General features: G+C 44.7%; 1 protein-coding gene across 1 annotated transcript in view; it reads right to left on the bottom strand.

The window, feature by feature from the left end:
- Window positions 1-9,582: 9,582 nt before the first annotated feature.
- Window positions 9,583-18,432, bottom strand: part of LOC142677661 (uncharacterized) — a 74,682-nt gene continuing 65,832 nt past the window's right edge. The window contains exon 5 of the mRNA XM_075847275.1: window positions 9,583-11,696. Within this exon, the coding sequence (XP_075703390.1) occupies window positions 9,778-11,696 (1,919 nt within the window). The 3' untranslated portion in view covers window positions 9,583-9,777. The remainder of the gene's footprint in view (window positions 11,697-18,432) is intronic.

Below are 18,432 nucleotides of genomic sequence, written 5' to 3'. Positions count from 1 at the left end.
CAGGCAGGATAACCAGTATAATGCAAAATATAACATCTTTATTAGATACAAGTTAAAATACAGAATATGAGGTGGAACGACATACCCATGATGCAAGGATCCAAGTGAGGACTCTTTCAGTATAATTGCAGGGGTGGTGCTAGTCATCAGTATCTGTCACGCCGTTTCTTACCTCGCGACAGCTGCGGCCACAGACCGTTGGCTTCCTGTCAGCGTCTTCCTCCTAGGAGACGCCAGCTCTCACGCCCGTCCAGCCCTGGATTTTAGAGTGCATGCTCGGTCCCGGCCTTAAAGGGCCAGCGCATGCACATATTACAGTTCCATAACCTATCCCACCTCACCCTGGACTATAAGAAGGGCTCCGCCCTTCCACTCCTTGCCTGAGCATTGTTGTCTACCCATGTTCATATTGCAAATGGTCCCTTAGTTGTATCCTGCTCCCAGTGTTCCCGTGCCCTGTTAACTGTATCCTGTATCCCGTGTGTGTTTGTTCCTGGGCCTTGTCTAGTGTTGAAGTCGTATTGTGTCATCTGCCACACCTGCTGTCATACACAACTCGTGGTATCATTCGCCATGTCTGGTGCTACTGGCCATGTCAGATTCCATCTGAGCCTAAGCCTCTGCTACTGTCTGGACTCTCTCAGATACCCTTGTGCTCTGAACTTTTGCATAGACTTTGTATAGACTTATGACTTTGCCAGCTGCCACTCAGCTACTGCAGAGCGGCCTAGTGGGTCCAAATACCCCTAGATCGTGACAGTATATTTTGTTACCACGTGTGGGGGATGTTACAATTGGCCAGACTTCCTGCAACGGCTGTGGCTCATCGCTGCTCCCCATCGTCGGACGGCCGCGACCGCAGAATCCTGGCCTCCTGCCAGCGTCTCCCTCCTCAGACGCCAGCTTGCGAGGATCTTCACATCCTGGACTGTGTGTTAGGGTACGCTCGTCCTCTACTAAAAGTTCCCCTACCTATCCCCAGATCACCCTTTGATTATAAGAAGGGCTCCGCCCTTCCACTCCTTGCCTGAGTGTTGTTATTGTCTACCCATGTTTGTATTGCAAACTGTTCCTTAGCTGTATCCAGCTCCCAGTGTCCCCGTATCCTTCTTCCTGCAGCTGTTGTTTCCTATACCTAAGCCTTTAGTTGGAGACGTGTGTATCACCTGCCACACCTGCTGTCATCTGCCACGTCTGTTGTCATCTGCCACACCTGCTGTCATATACCATGTCTGGTATCATCCGCCACGTCTGGCATCATCTGCCACATCAAGTTCCATCCGTGCCAAAGCCTCTACTACTGTCTGGAGTCTTACAGGGACTCTTGTGCTAAGGACTATTGCATAGACTTTATAGACTGTTATTTGGCCTAGTGGGTCTACATACCCCTAAATCGTGACAGTATGCTCAGGCCATGGAACCCGCTGGTCAACCTAAGACTGCTGTTCAGGTGATGCAAAAGTATATACATGATTTGCATGCACGCCAGGATCCAGAGCAGCTGCAAATTTTATCCAGCAGGATCTAGTGGATCTCCTGCAGCTACCCGCAGTTCCTCTGGAGAGAACTCTGGCTGTTGCCTCCATGAATGGACTGCCATTGCCCGACCCTATTGTGTCCATCACTGAACCGCTGACAATACAAATCGGAGTTCTTCACTCTGAACAAATTGCCTTTCTCGTCTTGCCTAAAGCTATCAACCCTATTTTGCTGGACCTACTTCGGCTTAGTCTACATGCTCTGATTCTCGACTAGTTTTCCGGTAAAAGTTCTCTAATAGGGTCTCAAGTGCCTTCAACGCTGCCTGCCTCAGGTTCGTCCTGTTTTACCTCCACTGCCTCGGTCACTCTCCGATCTGTCCTCACATTACGCCAGTTTTGCGGACGTCTTCAGCAAGAAGCAGGCAGAGACTCTTTCCCCCATCGCACCTAGAATTTCCCTGTTGAATTGCTTCCTGATGTCTCACCACCCTGTCTATCCTCTCTCCATGTCAGCTTACGTTAAGGAGAACCTTGAGAGAGGGTTCATCCGTAAGTCTTCTTCCCCGGCCAGAGACGGATTCTTGTTCGTGAAGATGAAAGATGGATCTCTTCGTCCATGTATCGACTACCGAGTCCTTCCTCCTACCCTTTTGCAGTCCAGGATCTCCCTCACCTCGAACACATCAGAAGAACAGCTGGGGGCAATTGTGGAACTGGAAGTCTTGTTGTAGCGGTTCAGGACAACTGGTTTCAGGAGGGACACATGAAAGGAGTTGGTGATTCTGAGGGTAGGAGTCAGCCGCAGCTTATAGGAGACAGGGTTTATCTGTTTCAGAGTGGAAGAGGTGGACTCACATGTGTCGTTGTTGTATGAGAACTTAGCCCATGGAAGAAGCTGTAACCAGTTATCATGCTGTGAAGAGATGAAGTGGCGGAGATAATTCTCCATGATCTGGTTGATCCTCTCGACTTGCCCATTGGACTGGGGGTGATAGGCTGAGGAAAATAAATCTCACATCCAGGAGTTTACAGAGGGCTCTCCAGAACTTTGAGGTAAATTGAACCCCCAGTTCAGACACAATGTGAAGGGGCAAGCCATGCAAGTGGAAGATGTGCTGAATGAAGAGACTCGCCAGTCGGGGAGCAGAAGGTAGGCCGGTCAGCGGGATAAAATGTGCCATCTTAGAGAACCGGTCCACCACCACCCAGACAGTGTTGCATCCTGCTGAGGGGGGAAGGTCTGTGACAAAGTCCATCGTAATGTGCTGCCAGGGGTATTGGGTACAGGCAGAGGTTGAAGCAGGCCGGCAGGCTTGGAGTGAGTAACTTTGTTAGAGGCACACACCGTGCAAGAAGAGACAAAGTCCAGAACATCTTTAGGTAGCGTAGTCCACCAGAAGTGATGAGCAATCAGGTCTTGGGTTTTAGGGACACCAGCGTGCCCAGCCAGTTTAGAACTGTGTCCCCATCGGAGAATTCTTCTCCTGTCTGCCAACCGAACAAAAGTCCTCCCCGGAGGGATGTCTCCAACCTGCAGAGGATTGGCAGTGACAATGCAGGACAGGTCTATGATAGTTTGAAGGGACTCCACCGTATCATCCGTCTCAAATAACCTGGACAGGGCATCGGCCCTCACATTCTTGTCAGCGGGACGATAGTGGAGCACAAATTGGAAACGGGTGAAGAACAGCGTCCACCTGACTTGACGGAGATTTAGTCGTTGAGCGGACTGAAGATAGGTAAGGTTCTTGTGGTCGGTGTAGACCAAGATGGGGTGAGCTGCGCCCTCTAGAAGATGTCTCCACTCCTCCAGAGCCAATTTGATGGCCAGTAGCTCCCGATCCCCAATAGAGTAATTGCGCTCTGCAGAAGAAAAAAGTCTTGAGTAATAGCCACATACTACTGACTTTCCTTTGTAGCTCCTCTGGAACAGAAGTGCACCTGCACCAACAGAGGAAGCGTCCACCTCCAATGAGAACTGCCGAGATACGTCAGGATGATGGAGGATCAAGGCTGAAGTGAAGGCTTTCTTGAAGCTAATAAATGCGGACTCTGCCACTGGAGTCCACACCTTGGCGTTCACACCCTTTTTGGTAAGGGTAGAGATGGGAGCCGTCAGAGAGGAGAAGTTAGGAATAAACTGCAGGTAGAAATTGGCGAATCCAAGGAAACCCTGTATGGACCTCAGGCCTTGAGGACGTGGCCACTCCAGGACAGACGTTAGTTTCTCAGGGTCCATCTTAAGACCTTGATCCGAGATGATGTAGACCTCTTTTCAAAGACGCACTTCTCCAACTTGGCATATAAGCGAATCTCCCTTAGTCGCAGAAGAACCTGACGAACATGCCTCCGATGGGTCATCGGATCTGGGGAGAAAATCAAAATATCATCGAGATAAACTACAACACACATATAGAGGAGATCTCGGAAGATATCATTGACGAATTCCTGAAAGACTGAGGGAGTGTTACACAGTCCGAAGGGAGATTATAAATGCTACTTTGGCCTCCTTGGAGGGGAAGGGATGAGCCCGTAGCCTAAAATGAACCATGCAAAGGACACGACTCCAACACTAGTAGGCACAGGAACAAGAACACAGCACGGGATACAGGAACAGGTAACAGGACATGGGTAACAAGTGCAACAGGAAACACTAAGGGACCATTTGCAAGACAGACTTGGGATATACTAACAACGCTCAGGCAAGGATCAGAAGGGCTGGGGCCTTCTTATAGACCAGGAAATCATGTGTGTTGATGATGATTATTTTCATGTGCACGTGCTGGCCATTTAAGAGCGGGCACGATCGCGCGCGCGCACCCTATGGGATACAGCGGACCGGAGCTCATAGATCCATGGCTGCGGGCGTCGGGAGGTGAGTGAACCCGACGGCCATGGACGCTACACATCTCGGCAGTTCTTTCTGGAGGTGGACGGGTCTTCCGTTGGTGCTGGAGAACTACTATGTCAAAGAAATTCTAAAGGCAAGATGGTGGCCTGTGGCTTCTTTTCAAAATTATTTTCTCCTGCAGAGCGCAACTATTCCATAGGGGAATGGGAGCTGCTGGCCGTCAAATTGGCCTTAGAGGAGTGGGGACTCTTGCTGATGGGCGCTGTTCACCCTATTATCATTTATACGGATCACAAGAATCTCATGTACCTACAGTCAGCACATTGACTAAATCCCCGCCAAGCCAGATGGTCGCTGTTCTTCGCTCGATTTCAATTCTTGCTTTACTTCTGTCCTGCAGACAAGAATGGGGCTGATGCTCTGCCTCGATCATTTGAAAATAATGACTCTGAGGAAATTCCTCAATATATCATAGATCCTTCTAGGATTATTGCCGCTAAACCTCTGCAAATTAGAGACATTCCTCCCGGAAATATTTTTGTTAGTCTTGCAGACAGGAAGAGAATTCTCTGCTGGGGACACAGCTCCAAACTGGCTGGGCACTCTGGTGTCCGAAATACTCAGGATTTCATAGCCCGTCAGTATTGGTGGCCCACGCTGTCTAAGGATGTTGTGGACTATGCATCCTCATGTACGAACTGTGCCTCGAACAAATCTACCCACTGCAAACCTGCTGGTCTGCTACTTGTCTGTCCCTGATGCCCCTTGGCAACATATCGCTAAGGACTTTATTACCGACCTTCCCCCCTCAGCTGGATGTACTATGGTCTTGTAGTAGTGGATAGTTTGTCAAAAATGGTACATTTTATTCCGTTGACTGGAGTTCCAACTTCTCCTCGCCTGGCAAATCTATTTATTTTGCACATCTTCCGTCTGTATGGACTTCCTCTGCCTATTGTCTCGGATCGGGGTGTACAATTTACATCCAAATTCTGGAGAAGCCCTGTGCATCCTGCTAGATGTTAAGCTGGACTTCTCTTCCGCCTACCAGCCACAGTCCAATGGTCAAGTGGAGGGGACAAATCAAATTTTAGAGAATTACCTTTGTCAGTTCATTTCCGCCCAACCTGACAATTGGGTACAACTTCTGCCTTGGGAGGAATTCTCCTACAACATTCATACAAGTGAGCCTACTGCCTCTTCTCCTTTCTACATTGTGTATAGTCAGCATCCTCGAGTTCCTCTGCCTATGCCAGCCATGACTCAAGTACCGGCAGCTAACTCTTCATTTGGCACTTTTATCCACATCTGGCAGCAAACTAAGGCCTCATTTACACGAGCGTGTGCGTTTTGCGCGCGCAAAAAATGCTGCGTTTTGCGCGCGCAAAAGGCACTTGGCAGCTCCGTGTGTCATCCGTGTATGATGCGCGGCTGCGTGATTTTCGCGCAGCCGCCATCATAGAGATGAGGCTAGTCGACGCCCGTCACTGTCCAAGGTGCTGAAAGAGCTAACTGATCGGCAGTAACTCTTTCAGCACCCTCGACAGTGAATGCCGAACACAATATACACCAACCTGTGAATAAAAAAAGACTTTCATACTTACCAAGAACTTCCTGCTTCCCCCAGTCCGGGCTCCCGGCCGTTGCCTTGGTGACGCGTCCCTCTCTTGTCATCCGGCCCCACCTCCCAGGATGACGCCGCAGTCCATGAGACCGCTGCAGCCTGTGATTGGCTGCAGCCTGTGCTTGGCCTGTGATTGGCTGCAGCTGTCACTTTGACTGAACTGTCATCCCGGGAGGTCGGACCGGAGTTATCGGTAAGTCAGAACGTCTTTTTTTTTTTACAGGTTCATGGATTTTCGGAGCGGAAGTCACTGTCCATGGTGCTGAACCAGTTTAACGCTTTCAGCACCGTGGACAGTGACTGTCTCCTGACGTCGCGTACCCGAACATTTTTTACCGGTTTCGGTCAAAACGAGTTTGGCCGAACCCGGTGAAGTTCGGTGCGCTCATCTCGAATTTGACACTCCGTTTGGATGTTTGTAAACAGAAAAGCACGTGGTGCTTTTCTGTTTACATTCAGGAGTTTGACAGCTCTTGCGCGAATCACGCAGTTCGCACGGAAGTGCTTCCGTGCGGCATGCGTGGTTTTCACGCACCCATTGACTTCAATGGGTGCGTGAGTGCGCGAAAAACGCACGATTATAGAACATGTCGTGAGTTTTTTTCTGCGCACACGCGCTGAGTGCAATTCACGCATCGTCTAAACTGCCCCATTGACTAATATAGGTGCGTACGACATGCGTGCAAAGCACGCGCGTCGCACGCGCGTATAATACGTTCGTGTAAATGAGGCCTAAGTCTGCAATCCTTCAGGTAGTGGACCGCAAGAAAAAGCATGCTGATAAAAAAAGAAAAGTTCCTCCTCAATTCCCTCCTGGAGTCAAGGTCTGGCTATCCTTGAGAAACATTAGTCTCAAGATGCCCTGTCACAAATTCGCTCCCAGGTTCCTTGGTCCTTTTGAAGTTCTGCAACAGATAAACCCTGTATCTTATAAACTTCACTTGCCTCCTACTCTCAAGATTCCCAACTCGTTCCAGGTGGCCCCCCTTAAACCTGTGGTCCTGAACCGCTACAGTAAAGCTCTTAGTTCTGCAGTTGTTCCCAGTAGTTCTTCTGATGTGTTCGAGGTGCAGGAGATTCTGGACTACAAGAGGGTAGGAGGAAGGACTTTCTATTTAGTGGACTGGAAAGGGTTTGGTCCTAAGGAGAGGTCCTGGAAGCCAGAAGAGTCTTAGAATCTTAATGACCATACCAACCTGTCCTGGACTGTGTGTTAGGGTGCGCGCGCTCGTCCCCGGTCTTAAAGGGCCAGCGCCCACTTACTAAAAATTACCCAGCGCCCACTTACTAAAAATTGCCCTATCCCCAAATCACCCTGGACAATAAAAAGGGCTCTGTCCTTCCCTGAGTGTTGTTGTTGTCTACCCATGCTCATATTGCAAACGGTCCCTTAGTTGTATCCTGCTCCCAGTGTTCCCGTATCCTTCTTCCTGTTGCTGTGTTGTCTCCTATACTTAAGCCTTTAGTTGGAGTTGTGTGTATCATCTGCCACGCATGCTGTCATCTGCCACACTGGCTGTCATTTACCACATCTGGTATCATCCACATCTGGCGTCATCTGCCACATCAAGTTCCGTCTGTGCCAAAGCCCCTGCTACTGTCTGTACTCTTACAGGTACTCTTGTGCTAAGCATTTTTGCATAGACTTTATAGACTGTTACTCCGCTACGGTGGAGCGCCTAGTAGGACCACATACCCCTAGATCGTGACACTTCCTTTATATACCCTCCCTTAAGATAGTTGGATTAAGACGCCTGGACGAAGCAGGTGGCAAAACACGTGTTGGGGAATAGGATCCCTCTATTTTGGTCTGTATTCTGTCCTCCTTTCTGTGTCTGTCTAGTCTAATTGTTTTCCCTAGCTCGACACTTGTCAATGTAGGGCTGCTGCATTTATTGTTCAAGGCACTTTAACGTTTCTGTATTTACCCATTAATTTTGTTCTAGAGGTTTTTAGTATTTATGTGTAGGAATCCTTGCATCTTGGGTTTGTCATTCTATTATATATTCTGTATTTTATCTTGTATCTAATAAAGAGGTTATGTTTTTCATTATACTGGTTATCCTGCCTGTATTTTGTGATAGGAGAATTTGATTTGCTATTCAGGTGGGATCAATTATTGGTGATTTAGGAGGCCTCTATTGGAGGAATTTCTTTTGTGTGTGTTATACAGAGATTGGAGAGCAGAACGTTTTCTCTTTGTGTGCTGCATATAGAAGTCATGATAGCAGTTAGGCTCCACCCACTAGCTCAGGAATTAGAGAGTTTTCCCCTCTGAAATCTCTAATAAAATAAAATGAAGGATACAAGTAATAATATGGCCAGAAATAGTGTTTTTCCTCATGTACACACATGATGGCTTATTCTAAAAAGTCATCTGATAGTACGCTTTAATGGTTATAGAGGCACACAATCATGATGGTTATAACACATAAATTGGCACAATATCTTAAACGTCATGAACTGCCTATTTATTTGAAACACTTAATCTTCCAGGAATATCTCCTTTTTTACAAGTCTCTATTTGTCTCCCAGAGCCCACACACATGCTATGTTACTTCATACAGACTCATGCCTCTTCCACAGGTTTCCGGCCTCTGTGTCAAACGTCTGCCTCTCTTGTGTTCTTAGGGCGTTCGCTAGGGCACCGTATCTCTATCTGGAGTGTCCAAGAGATTAACCCTACAAGGGGTATTGTAAAAGTCATGGCTCCCTGAATCTCAAGGGTTGTTTTTTTGCAACAGGTCAGTGTCCTCCTAGCACTGCTTCCTGACTCTCTCAAGGTTTCAGCATTAAAAGGGCATTTTCTTTCAACGTTCTTCCACATATCAAGTCTTGCAGACACTTCCACTACCTCCTCACTTTCTCTCAGGTCTATTCTTATTCTTTTAGTTACTACAGGATAAAGTAAGCCTTCTCTATGGGCCCCCTGACTCTCAAGGGCTTCTACTTCACTACTATTCCCACCGACTAATCCACCCAGTCTAGTATAGTCTCAAACTACATTTCCTAAGCTGTATCAGACCTATAGGGCAACCAGTCCTTGCTGCAGCTTCCTCATAGACCCACCAATTCAGGGGTATTCCTACTCCCCTTACCAGGCCGCACCACAGCCTTTCCTAGGTTTGAGCACAGTACCACTCACCCATCCACTGGTTCCATCTGTTTACCCAGCCCACAGTTGCATCCTCCAGTACATCCCTGCCTCAAAGAAGGGAGACAAGACTGCTCCTGTTGGTGACCCGGTCCCAATCTTACATTGCAGACCAGCCGACTCCTGCACAGAGCAGTAGCACTTATAACACCTCACACGGTTCACCCACTCTCCCTCAAAAGGCACCAAACCATTTATTTTTATTAGCTTTCCACTGCCCCTCCTGCCAGCTTGTTAAAGCTCATTAGTGTTACCACCCCGCTCATCCTAAACCTAGCACACCATTCTAAATACTGTCCCTGTCATTGTCCCCTAGAAGCCGGTTATGTGAAAGCAACGCACAAAAGACAGTGCCGGAAGACATCGGAGCCTGTTTCTCCAGCGGCCCTGAAAGACAAAAGTAACATATATACAGTACAACACAACCTAACCAATAAACTCTTGAGTAGTGTCTTAGTAACTTTGCAGTCCTTTTAATGTTATACATAACCTAAAAAAATTACACATATACAGTCCATGGGGTGAACAGGGATACTTTATTCACCCTCTTTACAGATTTATCTGTAAAGCATTTCCCACATTCCCAACATAAATATGGCTATTCTCCTGTGTAACTTCTCTCAGGTGTAACAAAAGTAGCGCTTTCTGTAAAACATTTCCCACATTCTCAACATGGAAATAGCTTCTGTCCTATGTGAATTCTTTCATGTCTTACAAGATTTGATTTATATATAAAACATTTCCCACATTCTGAACATGAATACGGCTTCTCTCCTGTATGAATTCTTTCATGTGTAACAAGCTCTGTTTTATTTATAAAGCATTTCCCGCATCCCGAACATGAATATGGTTTCTCTCCTGTGTGAATTTTCTGATGTCTAACAAGATTAAATTTATTTATAAAACGTTTCTGACATTCCGTACATGAATATGGCTTCTCTCCTGTGTGACTTCTCTCATGTGTAACAAGATGTGATTTAATTATAAAACATTTCCCACATATGGAACAGGAGTATGGCTTCTCCCCTGTGTGACTTCGCTCATGTCTAAGAAGATGTGATTTAATTATAAAACATTTCCCACATTCTGAACATGAATACGGCTTCTCTCCTGTGTGAATTTTCTCATGTCGAATAAGATTAGATTTTTTTATAAAACATTTGCCACATTCTGAACATGAATATGGCTTCTCCCCTGTGTGACTTCTCTGATGATCCCCAAGTTTGGCTTTAGTAATAAAACATTTTCCACATTCTGAACATAGAAATGGCTTTTCCCCTGTGTGACTTCTTTCATGGTTAACAAGATGAGATTTTGATGTAAAGCATTTCTCACATTCCGTACATGGATATGGCTTCTCTCCTTTGTGACTTCTCTGGTGTGTAACAAGATGTGATTTATTTATAAAACATTTCTCACATTCTGAACATGAATACGGCTTCTCTCCCGTATGACTTCTATGGTGTGTAACAAGATTGGATTTATATGTAAAACATTTTCCACATTCTGAACATGAATACGGCTTCTCTCCCGTATGACTTCTCTGGTGTGTAACAAGATTGGATTTATATATAAAACATTTCCCACATTCTGAACAGGAGTATGGATTCTCTCCTTTATGACTTCTCTGATGTGTAACAAGATTTGATTTATTTATAAAACATTTTTCACATTCTGAACATGAATACGGCTTCTCCCCTGTATGACTTTTCTGATGATCGCCCAGTTTAGATTTAGTAATAAAACATTTCTCACATTCTGAACATGAAAATGACATCTCCCTTGTGTGAATTCTTACATGTCTAACAAGTTGTGATTTTGATGTAAAGCATTTCCTACATTCTAAACATGAATACGGCTTCTCCCCTGTGTGACTTCTCTCATGTCTACCAAGAATGGATTTCTGCATAAAACATTTCCCACATAATGAACAGGAGTATGGCTTTTCCCCTGTGTGAATTCTCTGATGATCTTTCAGATTGCCTTTAGTATTAAAACATTTGCCACATTCTGAACAGGAGTATGGCTTCTCCCCTGTGTGACTTCTTTCATGTCTAACAAGCTGTGATTTTGATGTAAAGCATTTCTTACATTCTAAACACAAATATGGCTTCTCCCCTGTGTGACTTCTCTCATGTATAACAAGGATTGATTTCTGCACAAAACATTTCCCACACAGTAAACAGGAGTATGGCTTCTCCCCTGTGTGAATTCTTAGATGATCCTTCAGATTGCCTTTAGTAATAAAACATTTCCCACATTCTGAACAGGAGTATGGCTTCTCCCCTGTGTGACTTCTTCTGTGTTTAAAAAGACTTGTGCTTTTTGTAAACTGTTTTCCACATTCACCACATTGAAACCTTTTACCCCCTTTCTGACCTGTACTTGTGGTAACAACTTGTGATTGGTCAGGAGAAGGTTCCTTATGATTAGGGGGATTATATGATATATCTGTACTGTGAAGTCCTGGATGTATATTAAGGGTACTCAGGCTCTCTCTTGACGATTGCTGCAGGATATCTTCATCTTCTACTTTATAATTTAGTGGTAACATGACAATTCCCTCTAAGTTCTTACTGGGATTTTCTGTTAAAAAAAAAAATTTAATATATTTTTAGTCCTAATAAAAAAAGTAGACAAATGTATAACATTCATACTGGTTTGAAACATGCATGCGGTTTTTGATGCAGTTTTTTGAACCAACGCTAGAAGTTCATCCAGGAGGCAGGACACGTAGAAGTGCTACCTTTGTATTTACCATTGCTTTTGAATAAATTCCTGGTTTTGGCTCAAAAATTGCATCAAAAACTGTGTGTGGTCTAGGCCTTAGGAAGCTTTGAATTACACTTGTATTAGCCACAACTGTAGAAAAAAAAAAGACTGCACATCCACTTTATATACATTAAACTATTGCTGATATGCGAAATTTCTAAACATGAACATTAGGTTTTTTGTTAACATTTTGATCAAACTGAATAAGTTGCCTTGCAAGTTCATGGCAATCTCTTAAGTTAGTCACTACTCTATTACGTGTAGTATCAGCCATGTGTTCAGTCCGGTGCACATCATGTTTATGCCCAATGTTTAATGTGCACCTCGGGAAAGCTCCCGACATACACAATAAATGTTTCCATACAGCTCTATTAGCCTGAGGGAGGCCAAAAAGCGTTTCCCTTTGGCTTCCGTAAGGCTGGTATGGAGTAGCGTAGTAGACTACACTTTTTCATCCCACAAAAACGTATACCATGCTATATATATATATATATATTTATTTTTTTAAGATGGGAGCCTATAGGTCACTGTATGTCATTCATTACAGGTCTCCATTAAACATGTGCATCAGGAAGTTCCAGAGATGTAACTATATATATGGACAGTTATCACTAAAGATTCCTGATGCAGAAGAGGCTGCCCTGCCCGCAGACTGGTCACCCTGTCAAACAATGGGAGCTCTTTGGGATCAACACAAAGAACCCCCCACCTGCATGGTGGCCGTATTGCACCTTTTGAGTTTCTACTTCACTTGCGATTCCATGGGGGAGCCGCAGTGACATAGCTGGACAGGTCACTGGGGCGACCACAGGGCGGTTACAGTGATGTAGCCAGGCCGAGATAGCAGCCGGGGACTCCAGCTGGTTTCAAAACACCCGGTGACTTAGATAACAATCAGACAATATTTTAGAAGTAATCAATAAACAAATGCAGGAAATACTAAAGTGGTCACTTAAGTTTTCTTGCAGCTGTCAGACTGGTGGACTGGAGTCCTTTACTTTGTCCTTAATTCTTGGTGTACATCAGATTTTTTGCCCACATTAAACGCATACGTCCGAAAAAGTCCTAACTTTTTTTATTTTTCTGCCTATAAAGCTGTATGAGGGATTGTTTTTTAGCGGGACCAGTCGTAATTTTTATGGCACCATTTATTGTACCATGTAATGTACTGGGAAACGGAAAAAAATAATATTTGCTGGCTGGAATGGGAAAAAAAAAATAAGGATTCCTCCATTGTATTTTGGGTTTCGCTTTAACGGCGTTCACCGTGCGACATATTAACTTTATTTCTTGGGTCATTTCAATTATGGCGACATCAAATGTTCATACTTCTTTTTGTATTTTGCTATTTTTACAAGGAAAAAAACGAATTGTTAAAAATAACCTTTGTTTTGTGTTACTTTATTCTAAGAACCATACGTTTTATTTTCCATCCAATGAGCGGTATGAGGGGTTGTCTTTTGCAGAGTGAGCTGTAGTTTTTATTGGTACCATTTTGGGGCACATAAGACAGTTTGATTTTTATTTTATTTTTTGTGGGAGATGAAATAACCAAATAAAAACAAACAACTGATTCTGGCGTTTAGTTAATTTTTTTTACTGGGTTCACCGTGCGGGTTAAATAATGTTAGTCTTTCGCTGGCTATCTAACCAATAAAGAGGATTTTTTCATATTCCACAAGGAGTGCTGAACCTTTTCCTTCTGGATTGTTGTTTCTACAGCGTGGAGATCGCTGTTTTCTTCGTGCACCTAGGAGGGTGAGCTGACATTTCCATATATTTCCTAAATAATGTTATAATGTACGTCCTGAAATGTACAGATGCTGCAATACCAGTTATTTAATTATTTTCTTACATAGCTTTTGGGAGGAAAATGGAAAAAGGGGGGATTTTTTGAACTCTTTCTTAAAGCTTAGTTGCCGCCGTCGCTATTGACCACAGCATCTAAGTGATTAAACGAGCGGGATCTCACACGTTGGAGCAAAGTGTTGGCTGTAAAATATAGCCTAGCCAACACACAAGTTATGGAATGGGCTCAGCCCATAAAACCACTTCATAGTTTCCCTGTCGACCTCCGGTGTGTGTGTGTGTGTGTGTGTGTGTGTGTGTGTGTGTGTGTGTGTGTGTGTGTATATATATATATATATAAATAGCAGATTCAGGCAGGGCTTAAACGGAGGCCAATGACTGATGCCTAACTGTGGCATCTGTCACCCATAGGCTATAGTTGTATGCATTTAACTGACACATTTATAAACAGGATCATGAGAGTTCATGATGTGTGTTAAACAGATACCATTATACCGTATTGTGTGATGCAACTAATCCGCCACCGTCTACGTATAACATGAAAAGGAAGAAAGATGATCCAGCGCTGTGTCGGGGTAAAAAGGATACGTAGATCCCACTTTTATTGGCATGAAAAAAAATGTATAAAATTGAAAGGAGACGCAGTCTCAGGATGGTTTGTAGTGCGGGCAAATGCCCGAGCCTACGCGTTTCGAGCACAAGCAGTGCTCTTATTCATGGCAAGAAATGTAGTAGCCATGTATGTATGTCTCGCCCATATATACCGTTAGTGATTAGGGCGGGATAACATTCCAGAAATTGTTTGGTGGAAGTCTGTGGATAAAAAGTAACCCTCTCCTTCCCGGAGGAAATTGGGGTAAGTAGAATGCAACGAATATTTTTAATGAGTAGTATATATAATTATAAATCTAAAACCACCGTCCTGGAGAATCTGGAATCTGAGAACAGCTTGAAAAACATAAACGGCATGCAAATAAATAATTGAATGAATATGTAATGGAAACAAGATATATATTTTTTATGCTGAAACTCCAGTCATGTTGAATTTAAAGCCTATCACTGTCTGGACATGGGCGAAACGATGACATACATAGCTTAAAACAATTTACTTGTTACAGAGACAGACAGAATGCCAATAAAAGTGGGATCTACGTATCCTTTTTACCCCTACACAGCGCTGGATCATCTTTCTTCCTTTCCATGCTTTTCCACCACGGGCCGTTGCGGGGATCCGTGCGAGGTGTCCGGTTGAGACACAGGATTTGGTGAGCTGGAGGTTTTCTTCTATTTTTTCTACGTATAACATGAGTCAGGAGCTTTTTTCCTAATGCATACTGTGATGGTTCATTATGTGTGGTTTATTGTGAGCGATCAGCAGAGAGGAATGATTCTGTAATCAGGTACCACAGGTCGGGTCTCCAGCATATGGCCAATCCGATGAGTCAGAGGTGCAGCCACAAGACATAAAGTGTCCTCATTGTCGAGTCCACACAGGGGGTCTTCAGGAGGTACCACCATCACTCAGCTAGAGAGCAGACCAGCAAACCAAGCAGATCCAATTATCTCCCCCACTGTGTCCTCATCACGGCTGTGGCAGACAATAGACGGGCAATACCCATAATAGTACAAAAGACACAACTCACACACAGACAGTAGAAATACAAACTAAAGTCATTATAACAAATGATGGTGACTAGAAACTGCCAAGCTGACCCCCCTGCCCCACTGAGGGATATATAAGGGCTTGACCTGGGGAGGATGTGGAGTTCTGGGTGTAGACATTCATAAGAGATGAAGCTGAGGCCAGAAGTCTGAGGAGTTTCCTGTGGATTATACATCATAGGCTGCGTATTGGGTTCTACTGGACTGTACCTTATTTTGTGGACTGTGTGCTGTCCCTCCATGGAAGGCTACCTGTTCTGTCATCATTGGATACAATAAACCCTGTTGGAGTTGCCCTGTCGTCACTGGCTCTGTTGATCGTGTATTAACCTAATGAACCCCATGACAACTGGTGTCAGAAGTGGAATCAACAGAGTGCAGGAGAGATGGACAGAGGTCTGCACACCAGGATGTCTATCGTGAGGAGAGAAATTGTGGTTTACCAGGAGACAATGGACGTCTCGGACCAAAGTCTACGGAAGACATTGAACACTGGGTTTGGGATAAGGCTCTGACTATGGCAAAGAAGGAACAAGTTCTTGTGTGAGCTCGGGAGTTGTACCAGTAGACCATAGGTGTTCTAGGATGTCAGACTACAGAGGACAAGGACTGGAACTGGAATTGGTCTCTGGCACAAGCGGAGCGAGAGGTGCCGCAAACATGGTGTGTACGGCCAGCACAGTGTTATAAGGATTGTGCCGCTGCTGGTGCTCCAGGCTCTGATGGCTACAGATCTCCAAAGAAAACTCCAGAGTGGCCTGAGGTGAGTGATGTGGAGGTAGCATATCCCATAAGACGTGGTAGCACCCAGAAGCGGGAAAAGATTCTGATCTTAATTCAGGACTAGAAGGAATTCATACAGGAGGATGTCTATAGGTTTATAGAAACAAATTCTGTGGATGATAAAGATACAGGAGATAGAACTAGCGCTGGTGTGGATGATGAAGACACAGGAGATATAACTAGCACTGGACCTCCTGAAACTTTTAGCACCGAGATCACCAGTGACAGTTCTGAAAGCCCAACTAAGGTTAAGTCACACGAAACAGACCCCCAAGTGAGCAATGATGTGTGTGTGTCTCCCGGCGATGTGTTTCCTGCATTCCCTTCATCCCAGGATTTCCAAGAGGTTGAGTAACCCAACTCTATTGATAACTTGAGGTCTGATTTGTCTGTGTTCAATGATGTTGTGGATGTTGCAGTCAGTATGGTTTCTCCATGCACACAGTCTTCCAACATGGATGAGAACACTGCTAGCGAGTTCTAAGGTGGAAGCGTTGGAGAAGGTCTGTGAAGTACAACAAGACATTGGTCCCAACAGCAGTGGTGACCTTCATGATGGTGAGACTTCAGACCCTTTTCCATTATGGCCCTTGCGTTCCCAAATTGAGTGGACTTCTATCTCCCCATCTTCTGCCACCAAACTCTCTGGACTCACTACAATTCTGAACAGTGACTGTATTTTCTGGTATGATCTTTGCCTGGGTGATGGGTCAGATAGTAGGCCAGCATTACCCCATATATTGTGGTGGAATGCAGTGGGGAGGAAAGTGTCTGGATTGACCATGTAGAGTCTGCAGAAACCTGTAAACTGGATAAAAGGGTCCCAAACCTCCTGACCCCAGAGACTCCATCTCACAGGCTGGACTGTCATGGAAGCCACCGGATCAGACTTTCCAAACCTAACAGATGACGTGGAACTTTTGTAGAAATTTCTTGAACCTTGTGGTGGTGTTTCCAGACATTGATCTTTAACCCAGATATAACTGTGCATTGACTTTCTTTACAGCCTGTGGACTGTTCCTATTGAACTGCAATAAGTGGCTTAAGAGTGAGGTGGCCAGCGGCCTGTGTAGGCCACATGGCCAGCTCACTTATTGTATGAGGGGAGAGGTTGTGATGGTGCATTATGTGTGGATTATTGTGAGCCCTCAGCAGAGAGGAATGACTCTGTAATCAGGTACCACAGGTTGTGTCTCCAGCCTATGGACAATCAGATGAGTTAGAGGTGCAGCCACAAGAAATAAAGTGTACTCATTGTCCAGTCTCCACAGGGGGTCATCAGGAGATACCATTACTCAGCTAGAGTGCAGCTCAGCAAACCTGTAGCAGACAATAGTTGGGCAATACAAATAATAGTACAAAAAACACAACTCACATACAGACAGTAGAAATACAAATTAGAGTCATTATAACAAATGATGGTGACTAGAAACTGCCAAGATGTCGCCCCTCCCCCAAGAGGGGTATATAAGGGCTTGTCCTGGGGAGGATAGGAGTTCTGGATTTAGATCTTTAGGAGAGCTGAAGCTGAGGCCAGAAGTCTGAGAAGTTTCCGGTGGATTATATATCATTGGTTGTGTATTGTGTTCTACTGGACCGTACCTGATTTTGTGGACTGTGCTGTTCGACTTGTTCTGTCAGCATTGGATGCAATAAACCCTGTTGGAGTTGCCCTGTCATCACTGGCTCTGTTGATCGTGTATTAACCTAACGAACCCGATGACATACATTAAATGTAGGCAAAAAAAGGCGTTTTGTGCATAGGGTCTTAAGGATAAAGCACAGGATTTCAGTCAACCAGTTTTAAAGTTGCAAGAAAAAGTAAGTGACCCCTTTCAAATTACTTGGATTTCTTTACCGATTACTAATAGATTGTGTTTGTTATCGAAGTTACAATGATGGAGTCACCACAATTTAACTGAATTAACAATAAAAAGACAGACAATACAACTGTTGTGTGTTTGAGCAGATCAAGTGAACATCCATAGTGCAGGGAGAAAAAGGAAGTGAATTTAGTAACCTGTAGTTTCCCCTTTAGGATTCATCACCTCCACCAAACGTTTCCTGAAGCTACATATAAGATTTGCATAATGTTTTGGACCATTCCTTCCTGCAAATTTTCTTGAATATTTCTGGGAAGTTTCGCGTGCACAGTTCTACAGGTCCTGCCACAGATACTCGATAGGGTTAAGGTCAGGACTCTGACTTGGCCATTCAAAATCACAAAATCTTCTTTGTCCACCATTAGTTGTTTACTTGTGTGCTTTGCGTCATTGTCTTGTTGCTCAAGAAAACA

This window comes from Rhinoderma darwinii (assembly GCF_050947455.1).
Source record: "Rhinoderma darwinii isolate aRhiDar2 chromosome 2 unlocalized genomic scaffold, aRhiDar2.hap1 SUPER_2_unloc_44, whole genome shotgun sequence".
Lineage (NCBI taxonomy): Eukaryota > Metazoa > Chordata > Amphibia > Anura > Rhinodermatidae > Rhinoderma > Rhinoderma darwinii.
Note: the sequence above shows the minus strand (reverse complement) of the source record. Positions and strands in the feature narration are given on the sequence as shown.